The sequence below is a fragment of the Corvus brachyrhynchos genome, unplaced genomic scaffold, assembly GCF_000691975.1.
Source record: "Corvus brachyrhynchos isolate BGI_N302 unplaced genomic scaffold, ASM69197v1 scaffold56, whole genome shotgun sequence".
NCBI lineage: Eukaryota > Metazoa > Chordata > Aves > Passeriformes > Corvidae > Corvus > Corvus brachyrhynchos.
Genome location: NW_008238664.1, coordinates 9,069,499 through 9,081,045, shown reverse-complemented (window position 1 = coordinate 9,081,045; position 11,547 = coordinate 9,069,499). Strand labels below are relative to the sequence as shown.

Below are 11,547 nucleotides of genomic sequence, written 5' to 3'. Positions count from 1 at the left end.
GACCGGAGCTGACCGCGAGGGGTCCGCCTGGGCGGGGCAGGGGGCGGCCGCGGGCGGGCTGAGCGCCTCGGTTTCTGTTCCGTTCGCGGCTAGCAACAGCGGCACGGTGTGAGTTAACCCTTTGTTTTGGGTGTTTGTGGAGCGATTTCTTTTGTGTTTGACTCACGTGTGGCATTATTATTATTAGTTTTTCTACCGGGAAGCTCTCGCGTCCCCTTTCCTCCGTGTGCGGTGAGATAAAGGTAGGGTGGAAGGCTTTCCTAAGTGCGTAATTTTCAGTGAAATTAGGAAATTCTGTTAGTACGGCAGAAGAGGCGCTCCATTCCGGACTTACCCAAAAGCAGCCGTTCTACATCTACCCCGCTCCTGAAGGAGAGAGTGCCAGAAAAGGTGAACGCTTCTGCAGGTACCTGCCTAGTTGCTCTGTGGAGGATTTTGGACTTGTTTATGGAGCTTCCCTGGCAGGATTGTGATCGGAGAGAGCGTTTTGATCGATTGGGACTCGCGGAGCAGCTGATTAGTTCTGGAAAACCTTTATGCTCTAGTCAGCTTCACCTTCTGTTTTCTTCAGACTTTTTTTTTTTTTTTATGACATGGAGGAAGAATGCAAGTTTAGAGTCGTGTCAGATGCTGGCAAAGGAAGGTATCGCACAGTCAGTGGCAGTGTTGGGTGCTCCCTCTTCCATCATATGTCAAGATCCAAGCGTCCTTGTGTGGAGTCTTGAACTTGGAGACAACAATGTGTTTATCCCCTGCAATGAGACCCAGTCCTCTTTCTCATCCCGTTGTCCCAATCACATGATCCAAGGACTTAAAAAAAACTGAGGGATGTAGTGGGTGGGGAGAAGACCTTTTCATAGAGACATTTAGCAAGTTGCTAGTATATGAGAAGCTTTTAGTCTTTGGTTTTGTAGTTCTGAAAGTGCTCATAAACATAAATTAATAGGAATGGGGAAAAGAATTTGTATTTTCAGAATTACCAGATGCTTTGCTACTCTTTTAACACCAAAATTCATAAGCTGTTTTAAAACTTCTCTCCTTGTGCTTGTAAGTTATGTTCCCATTCTTACTTGATTTCTCCCCCCCCTCCTCTTTTTCACACTGAAGAAATATGGATGTCAGGAGTAGAAACTATTTGCTTATGAATCGTCAAGCATTGGAAAATGACATCAAGACTTCTTATATTATGGATCATATGATTTCTGACGAAGTACTAACATTACAGGAGGAGGGAAGAGGGAGGCAGCAGGTAGAATAATCTCTCACTGCTATTTATCTTCCTAGTCTACTCATATATTTTACCATCCTTTTTAAAAATACTAATTTCTGGCTAATTTCTGGATTTTTCAAATTCTAAAGTGTATGCCTAGCACACAGTTTTTATTGTACTTCCTAAGGTTGAGTTAAGAGCTTGGTAAGTTAAAGGCTATTTCTGTAGCTCTAAATAGTATATAATTTACAGAGTGATAGATGAAATGATTTCTAAGGTCTCTTAGTTTTGTATAATACCTCTTCTAATTTTTTTTTCTAGAATACACGGAAGGAGCGAGCAGCTATGCTAATAAACATTATTCTTACAAAAGATAATAATTCATATAGATCCTTTTATAATGCACTGCTTCATGAAGGGTACAGAGATCTTGCTGCGCTTCTTCAGGACGGCATCCCTGCCATCTCGTCTGGTAACAGAAAGAGTTCAATGGATGGAATGACTTCCCATGGTCAGTGTAACTACAGCAATCCCTGTGCTTGAGCGTGAAGACAAGTTGTGTTTTTTATTCCTTAGAATAAAAATATATGTATATATATAAAATATATATATAATAATGTGTCATACCTGTTCCAATGAAAAAGGAGCAGTTGGTGCATTGGCTTGTTTTCATTGTGTAATAACTATGTGTGTATTTCATGTAATAAGTAATGTGGCAGGAGAGTTACAACAGTTACAACTTTTATAGGTCATCTTGTAAGTGTTCATATTAAGTAATGTTTGTTTTAAAAGGCAGGCGACCTGAAGCTCTTACGGTTTTCTCTTATTGGTATAAGTTTTGTTGTAAGTGAAAGAAGGACTCTCATTTGTATGCACTAAAGAAGTTGAATCTATCAGAAAAACTTGTAGCCTCCAAAATTCTGATACTTACCTTGAAGAGTAATCTTTAATCTTTCAACCTACATTCCAAGAATTGATCTAATTATTAGGTTACTTAATTCTTTCCACCAGATCTTTTAATGACCCTACATAAGTTCCATAATTTTACCTGCATTGTCATCGGTATCATCTTTGACTGACATGAAATAAATTTGTAGTTTCTAATGGGCAGAACCTTCTAACTGCATATGACTGACTGCCGTATTTACTGGCACTCTACATTTAGTAAGTGTCAAAGGCATGTGGAGTTTAAGGCTGTCTTAGATAATTAAAGTTCATCAGTTATGTCGCTCCACATGGCCACAAAGTGGGCAGATGAAGTACACATTTCCTTTCCTGTTATGCTTTACCTCTTCTATTTCAAGTAGTGCTATCTCAGCTTAAATCAGTGGAAGTCATGCTTGGACCCCAGTGCTGTGCTGTGAAGTGCCAAGGAAAGGCCTTACACAGCATCCTTTCTTTTCTGCTGCATCCACGGCGTGGTGACTTCTGGCTGAGAAAGTGACTTGATTGCTGGGTATAGTAATGTTGAGCTCCTGTGTTTGCTACAGTTTCCACGGGAGCTGTTAATTCTCTTTTTACTTCTAGGTCTTAATGTAACAAGCTTTCCTCATGCAGTTATTAATTTGAACACTGTTTTAGGTAGGGGGCTAGTTGCCTGCTAATTAATTTGTTTCTAAAAAGCAGGTTTTTTTCAGTATTTGGTTTTTGAGTCCAGCAGTTTTTAGGGCATTTTTATGGGACATGAGAAGGGGAGGGAGCCCACTTGTTATTTTGGGTGAAGATTTGTGTGGTGTTGAGTTTGAAGAGGCATCACATTTAGAACTCCTGTTTTATTTTGATGTTTCTTGTTCTTAACTTTAGTGAAGACCATTCTCTGCGAAGGAGGCGTACCACAGAGACCAGTTGTGTTTGTCACTCGGCCAAAACTGGTAGATGCTATTAAAAAGAAACTGTACTGCTTGGGAAGTGAGCCAGGCTGGGTCACAGTTTATGGAATGGCAGGCTGTGGGAAGACTGTCTTAACAGCAGAAGCTTTAAGGGATCCTCAGCTCTTGGAAGGTACTGCCAGAAAAACATCTGTATTTTTATAAAAATCACTACAGGTGTAGGCATGTATGGTGCAATATCATATGTCATCTTGAAAGTGATTTAGGTTTCTAAATTTCTTAGGTGATTCTGAAATATTTGCTTGCAACATACAACTGTCACAACCATTTAGTGCTCTAGGACTACTAAGTATTTTATTAGTTTGTAGAAAAAGGTTTTGAATAGCTTTTCACCTTAGAATCTGCTTTGGTTTATGAGAGTAGATGCATCCTTAATTAACTTGAAATTGCTATTTCTGTTAGTGCAAAATAATATATCCAGTTATACTCCTTTTGGGCATTGCTTGTAAAGTCCTCAGACTCCTCTCCTTGCTATGTGAATTTGAAAAAGTCTTGCTCTGACTTTTACCTATATTTTAATAGAGACAGGCATTTGTGGATGGTAGTGTTGCCTTAGCTTAAAGCAGATCCTAGACAGAACCGTTCAATGGCATTTTTTCTATTTTATTTACTTTTCCTTGCATAGGACACTAGGAGGAGAAAGTAGTACTTGGCATTTAAAAAAAAAAAATGTAGGGATAGGTACTGTAGCATCCTCTGCTACAGCTGACTCTTCTAGATGGCTTTTGATCACTGTTTCAGGGCATTTAAAAAAAAAAAATGTAGGGATAGGTACTGTAGCATCCTCTGCTACAGCTGACTCTTCTAGATGGCTTTTGATCACTGTTTCAGGGCATTTAAAAAAAAAAAATGTAGGGATAGGTACTGTAGCATCCTCTGCTACAGCTGACTCTTCTAGATGGCTTTTGATCACTGTTTCAGGATTATTTTTACACCCCAAACTCCCAACTCCTGCAGTACTACAGGGTTAAAAATGCAAATGCTAGGTCAGGCTAGCAGAAAGATGGATGCAAAAGGGGCTGTGGAGGGACAGGCAGGAAGACATGTGGAAAGGAGGGACAACAGCATCAGCGATGGTGTGAAGTTTCTATGGGTACTTGCCCTATAGAGTCTGTTCCTTTAAAAATGAACTGGAGTGGTCTTGTAGAACCACCCTTTGGTGTTAATTGCAAGGATGGCTTGCAATATACTTTACAGGTTTGTATTTTAAGTAATGCTGACTTACTACTGTAAGTTGCTAGTAAATATTTAAAATTATTTAAAATGTATAGCATGATTAATATTGCTTTTCTTGTTAGATTACTTTCCAGGAGGAGTTCACTGGATCTCTGTTGGGAAACAGGACAAAGCAGGGCTCCTCATAAAACTTCAGAATCTCTGTAGTAGATTGGAACATGACTCCACTCTTCCACAAAGGCCACTTAACATTGAGGAGGCTAAAGATCGTCTTCGTTTGGTGATGCTACGCAAATACCCCAGGTGATGTCAGTAAAATCAAACACTATTCTTTAACTGATAAAACTCTGCAGAGTAACTTTGGTCTAATTATGTGAGGTGTGTGTGTTGTGCTTACATGTGTCTGTGACGTGTGTTTTTTTTTTAACCAACATCCTAACTTAGGCTAGTAAGGCTTCTGCTAACAAAGTATGTTAAGCAGCTGTACAGGAGTCATATCTGCTTGAAAAAGCAAATAGTGAAATAGTGAAAGATGGGAACAAACAATTGGAAATAAGGATTGCTTTAACTTCCCGTGTTCTCATTGTGTGTGTAGACTGGTTTACTGATGTGTGAGGATCATACAGCAGAAAAAAGGGTGCGTATCACTGCAGAAAATTCTTCCTTTACAGAACAGCTGGTGTCTTTAAAAAGTGTGTGATCTAGAGGTACCAAAATGAAAACAGATTTTCATGATGTGACCAGTTATTGTCAAGAAACCAGGGAAACTGTTCAAACTTCAGGGAAAGTGACTTGATTTAATTAAGCAACATCTCAGTCACTGCACAGCTTTTTGGACCTTTGAGAAATAGGTTTTATTATTTGTTGAGGATTTCATTACTCTCTGGGAAAATCTGTACTAAATTAAATAAGCCTGCTTGTCAGTGAGTTACCTTGGGAATAATACTCTAGCCTTGTGATCTTTGTAGATAACATAGAATAGAATAGTGGCATTTTTGTACAGGGGGAAAAGAAAAAATCTTTCTTGTGAAGAAAAGATGTGAAAAATATTTCCAGGTCCTCCAAAATAAATCTATCTGTTTTATCAGCTGCAAGTGCACTTTTCCATGAAGGGTGTGAAGTGGTTGTCTCCATTGAGACATTTCCGTTGCTATTTCTTGTTTATTAACAAGCAAAACAAATTAAAACTCTTCAATACAGAAGTGGCCATGGGAGGAAGTAGAGGGGAATGTGCTGGGGAGTAAGGTTCATAGAGGGTGCAAGTGTATTGGAAACAAAGCTTCACTGGTTGTGCAGCTTGGGAAGGAGCTGGCTCTACTCTGGAATTCTCTTTGGCGACAAGAAGTCACTTTAGCTGTATCTGGATTCAGGCACATCTCTTGGGAATGAAGTATTAGACAAAGGATTCAGATTGTGAAGCTAGTATGTTTCTTGGGATTAAAGTATTAGTCAAATGAAAAATTGGAACTATGATATACTTAAAAATAAGAAATTACAGAATTGAGTCTCCTGTGATAGTTATCACAGGGTATTGCTTGTTGGTTTGGGGTGGTTTTTTGTTTGTTTTGGTTTTTGTTTTAAGGTTTTTTTAATAATCCTAATTAGGATTTAAGATTTGTTGGTGTGACTTGAGGAGAAAAATCATGGGTGCCTAATGAATTTGAAGTGCTCAGATTAATTAAAAACAAAATCAGGCTGTCATTCATGCCACCCAGCATATTTTCAAGTGTGGAAGTGACACAAAACGGGTCCTTTATGGCTGTGATAGTATTCTTGTGAACCCTCTGATTTATCAAAAGGAGGAGTTGTATAAAAATGAGATAGGGGTATCCAAGAGTTAAATGTGTCTTTGAGAATGGGGTATGATGTGTATGCACTCCTTTAAGGAGGATCAAATCCTTATTTACGGGCTTTGATGGTGTAAGTACCACTTAGCCGAACAGAAATGCGGAAGTTTTGTCATGCTTTGGTGGGAATTGGACAATTTAACCAGTACCTAGTGGAGCGGAAAATTCCATCCCTTAAAAAAAAAAGGTAGTAAATGGAGACCATTTGTAGGATTAGATGTCAATGATTAAACTCACTGAATGCAAATAACTGGTATTTCTTTTCATACATCTACTTGCTGCTAGTCTTTTTGACTTCTTGCTTCCTTAAAACCAGTCTTGTAAAAACAGTTTTCAGTGACTTCTCTGTCATATAAGGGTGTAGGGATGTCTATTGTACATTATTCTAGTGAGATTGCATGTGGGAACCTGAAAACCTGGCTGGCCATAGGACTGGAATATGTAGTTATTGAAACGTCGTTTATGTATGAAGAGCCTTGCCATTCAAGACAATTGCTTCACAAGAGGATTAGTCTCATATAGCTTTCCAAAGATACAAGAACAAAACTAAAAACTCCTGAGTCAAAAGGAAAGCTTAAATGCTTTCCCACAAAGCTTATCACTAGCCTGTGTCAGAGTTACCTAGTCTTGTACAACCCTTTTCTTCATTTATGACACCTAGTGACTTAAAACCAGTAAATATTTCTGTTTTGCCTGGCGTCTACTAATGGAAATATTTCTCAAAACATTGTTGTTTACACTTCAGTTGTAGCTACGAAATAATAAATGGTAAAAATGTTTTTGAGATAACTGCATTCAGCTTCTTGTGCAGTATTTAATCACGGAATCACCAAGGTAGGAAGAGACGTTCAAGATCATCAAGTCCAGCCATCAACCCAGCACACCACCATAATCACCCCTAAACCATATCCCCAAAGTGCCCCATCCAGACACTTCTTGAATGCTTCCAAGAGACAGTGACTCCACCACTTCCCTGGGCAACTTATTCCAGTGCTTAACCACTCTTTTAGGAAAATTATTTTTTCTGATATCTAATATGAACCGCACCTGCTGCAACTTAAGGACGTTTCCTCTCATCCTTCCACCTGAGACATGGCAAAGACACTGACTCCCACCTGGCTACAACTTCCTTTCAGGTCATAAAGATTGTTAAGGTCACCCCTGAGCCTCCTGTTCTCCAGTCTAAACAACCCCAGCTCCCTCAGCCGCTCCTCTTAGGACATTTTCTAGACCCTTTACCAGCTTCGTTACTCTTCTCTGGACATACTATTAAGATACTCTACATACTAATATAAAAAAATTATGCAGTGATACTTTGTAAATTCTGAAAATGTTCTTTTATTATTAAAATGCAATACTCTATTTTGGCACTAAAAGTTGATCTGAAATATTTCTTCATGCCCTAGATCTCTTTTGGTCCTGGACGACATTTGGGATTCCTGGGTGTTAAAAGCATTCGATAATCAATGTCAGGTTCTCATCACGAGCAGGGACAGGAGTGTAACGGATGCTGTGGCTGGTAAGGAACAGTTTCCTCTCCTGCACCACAGATTTTATGTGTCTTTGTCTGCAGCTTGTTCATGTGAACTTTCAAAAAAATCTGATAGAATCTGTCTATCAATTTGTGCACAAGTGGCCAGGTTTTAGAACTCTGCTCTGTAAGACTTTATGCTCTTTGTGAAGTAAGTGTTGTATGTTATCATGGAAATTACATGTTTACATTGAAGAGTGCAGTGATTCTCAACAGAATAAATTAACCTCTGTGGCACTGATGCTGTTAGATTGATTATCTCTACACTATTCAGCAGTGACTGCCCATAATGCATGTGTAATTATTAGCTTATAGGCTATTTTTTTTTATGTATATATCTCTAATGCAAGCTGATTCTGGTAGGTAGAATTTATACCCTTCTTAGTCCTATAAAATACTATGCAAAAAATCATGAACCTTTGCTCGAGATTTTACTTGGAAAATACTTTGAATTTCCATAGGGTTTTTCACGTGTTTTGAAATTTTTTCCATGTTTCTGTTTCTAGGCAATAAGTACGAGGTTCATGTGGAAAGTGGACTAGCACATGAGAAAGGCCTGGAGATTTTATCCCTATTTGTGAATATGAAAATATCAGAACTGCCAGAACAAGCTAACTCCCTTGTAAGAGAATGCAAAGGTATTCCAGTTGCTCTTTGTTGTACAATTCACCACTGAAGGTAGTATTTTTCTTCTGTATTTTGACTTAAAAATAGAGAAGGGAAAACCCTTTGATACTGTGTATGTTAAGCAAAATACAAGTGCTTGTTAAATATTTTTGGGGTTTTTTAAGCTAAGCAGAAGTCTCATGTTGATTTTTGAGTAGTTTTCTTCAGCATATTTTCTCTCTGCACCACAATTACACTTAAATTTGTTGAGTTTGCAGATGTCTACATGGAGTGCTTGTTTTGTCTCTCCTCCATGCCTCAAGAATTTAATCAGTGCATTGGGAATACTACCTGATTCAGTCACTTGACCATCAGCTGTTGGATTGTGTTCCTTGATGACCTCTAAAATTGATTTAATCTTTTCCTTCAGGTTCTCCTCTTGTGATATCCTTGATAGGTGCATTACTACGAGACTTCCCTAACCGCTGGGAATACTATCTCAGGCAGCTGCAGAATAAGCAGTTTAAAAGAATAAGAAAATCTTCCTCTTATGATTACGAAGCCCTTGATGAAGCAATGTCCATAAGTGTTGAGCAACTGGATGACAATTACAAAGACTACTATAAAGACCTCTCTATCCTCCCAAAAGATGTTAAAGTACCTACTAAGGTAATAACAGCAGTGCAGAAATCTTGTGATTTTTAGTGAGATACAAAAAAAAACCTTAAAGAATTCTTAAAATTTATAATTGTCGTGTATAACTTCTGCAGTATATAACTTAATTATAATTGCTAGATTGGGTAGATTTGTTCCATTATCGTGTCATGACTTGTATTGTTAGTAATGGAACTAAAATAATCCTGAGTAAACATATCTGTAATGTTTAAGTTTCATGTGCATTCTGTATATTGTTTTTTAATTAGATTGTAGTTGAGCTCATTGAAAGCTTGAAAACTGTTATTTGGAATTTGTCTCCTTTTATGATCACCATAAATCAGCACAAATAGACAAAAGATAGGCTAACTTGTGGTATCTTTCCTGTGTTTTGGTATGAAGGAACTGGTAACTTAGTGAGCTGATTACTCTTTGTAATGTGTCTGTATTTATTAGTGTGCATTTTGTTGTCAGTTACTTGGTATCCTTTTATAATATTCATACAAATCATATTACAACTTGGTTCTGATTCTCTTCTCTGTTAATGCATTAATATTTCTTAGGTTCTTTGTATTCTTTGGGATATGGAAACTGAAGAAGTTGAAGATATACTACAGGAATTTGTTAACAAATCCCTGTTGTTCTGTGATCGTAATGGGAAGTCGTTCCATTACTATTTACATGATCTTCAGCTTGACTTTCTCACAGAGAAGAATCGCAACCAGCTTCAGGTAGCAAATCAACTGATACTTTCAGCTTTACTCTTCACAGCTGGGCATTTTTCAGAAAATGTTGCTTTGTTGTATGTTATCCTGAGTAGCTTCATAGCATAGGTGCAAATTAAGTTTAACTTAAGGCTGACTAATTAAAAATATTTATTTTCAACTTGAAACTGTGGAGGGATTTCTTGATGATTCCATTTGCACCTAAGAGACTAATCTAAGAGAAGACTCTATATCCATTATTTCTCTATCAGATGTTTCCAGCAGGAGATGTAATGTTCCACTGTTGATTCCAAAGACATCAAGATTCTATCACAATAGGAAACTTCTTCTTTAATGCAGAGAAATGCTTTTTGCTCCCTTTTTTTCAGTTTAAGGCAGTACTTTCATGAAGATGACCTGTAAGTTGGACTCAGTTTCACTTCTGAAGGACAAGGCAGAAATAGTAGATATGAAGAAAAGGCAAGTTTTTTGACTTGCTTTAATTCTATATATGTAAGGGTCCTATTTTTGTTGGCTACCCACATTTAAGATGAAAAGAGATTTGGTAGCTAATCTCAGTCTGAGAAAGAAGGTTAACAGCTTGCTTTTGTGTCTTTCAATATCCAGAGAATGTTTCTGGAGCAGTCTTTAGCAATAAATTAGGTTAGGTGTATAATTTTGGAAGGTAAGCTTTTGTATTTCATTTTTTAATGTATTACAATTGAGAAATATTATTCCTCAACGCTATTTATAATGTAATAATAATACTACTTATAATTCCTCAGTGCCAAAAGTGTGTTTTTCTTCACATTGCAGGAGCTACATAAAAACATAGTAAATCAGTACAAGAAATACTACAAGCTTAATACACCTGTTCTGTCTCAAGAGGATTGCATGTACTGGTATAACTTCCTAGCGTATCACATGGCAGGTGCCAACATGCAGCAGGTGGGTTCTGACAGGTGTCCTTTGCTTCCTTTTTTCACCCATTCTTACCTCTGCTTTTCCCTCCAGGCCTTTTCCCAGCTGAGCCTCTCTTCACCCAGACTTCAGTCCAGCTGGGTAAACACTCAGCATAGTCTTTAGGAGGTCCTCTGATAATCACTGTCCCTTACAAAAACTACTTTATTTCTACCCTTTGTATCTTGGCTTTTCAACCAGTTCTTGAGAAGACTTCCTATTTTCTACCATAATAGCTTGTGTTTTTCTTTTCCTTTTTAACAAGCTTTAATAAGAAGCCTTCTCTAAACCTTTTTGAAAACCCAAGCTTTATTTATTGTATAATAATACAAGTAAATTGATTTCATCAGAGAATTTCATCATAGTTACTTTTTTCTCTTCAGAAGTCTGGTTAGATTTTTGCTCTTATGTCATACAGATTTGTGTGTAAAAATTCATTATCTGACTTCAACAGCAAAATAACCCTATCAAGAGTTAGATGGGCAAGTCTCTTGTTTCCAGGATTGTCTTGGCACCTTAAAAAAATGCTGTCATTTTTGCCAACTACTGTTCTTTAGATACTGAGCTAGTATAAGATTCAAATCATGCAGAAAGATTAATAATTAGTAGTTTCACTTGAATTTCAGTTTCAAACACACTGAATTGCATTTGATCTTGGTTTTTTATTGCTTTATTTCACATGTTCTCAAACCTTTTCATCGAGCTTCTTTCAAGATGGCTCATCTGACTCATCATATAATACACTTTGTGGATTTATGTCTTATAGGAACCTTCATAATTAATGTTGGCTACAAATACAGGTGTTTTGGATCATACTTATTTCATTATCTTAGTTTCTTTAGTTTCAGTGTGTTGTCGAAATGTTTTTATTAGCAGCCTTTCTACATTTTGTAGAATTAGCTTCTCAGAGGTCTTTAACCTGGCTCATTATGGCTATATGCTTTCTAGAGTTTATATTATATGTATCACT

The 11,547-nt window shown here is 37.4% G+C and overlaps 1 protein-coding gene across 10 annotated transcripts in view; it reads left to right on the top strand.

The window, feature by feature from the left end:
* Positions 1-6: 6 nt before the first annotated feature.
* The window catches only part of APAF1 (apoptotic peptidase activating factor 1), a 51,618-nt gene continuing 40,077 nt past the window's right edge, over positions 7-11,547 (top strand). For 7 of the 10 annotated variants that reach the window (XR_001863148.1, XR_001863147.1, XR_001863150.1 and 4 more), the window contains exons 1-9: positions 7-1,249; positions 1,532-1,721; positions 3,014-3,211; positions 4,398-4,578; positions 7,529-7,641; positions 8,160-8,291; positions 8,690-8,928; positions 9,477-9,644; positions 10,434-10,565. Coding sequence is in view for 6 of the 10 variants with exons in the window: in XM_017737800.1 (XP_017593289.1) it covers positions 1,112-1,249; positions 1,532-1,721; positions 3,014-3,211; positions 4,398-4,578; positions 7,529-7,641; positions 8,160-8,291; positions 8,690-8,928; positions 9,477-9,644; positions 10,434-10,565 (1,491 nt within the window). In the remaining 4 variants the exon portion in view is untranslated. The remainder of the gene's footprint in view (positions 1,250-1,531; positions 1,722-3,013; positions 3,212-4,397; positions 4,579-7,528; positions 7,642-8,159; positions 8,292-8,689; positions 8,929-9,476; positions 9,645-10,433; positions 10,566-11,547) is intronic. The other 3 variants (XM_017737797.1, XM_008636541.2, XM_017737798.1) reach the window with 3 other exon arrangements.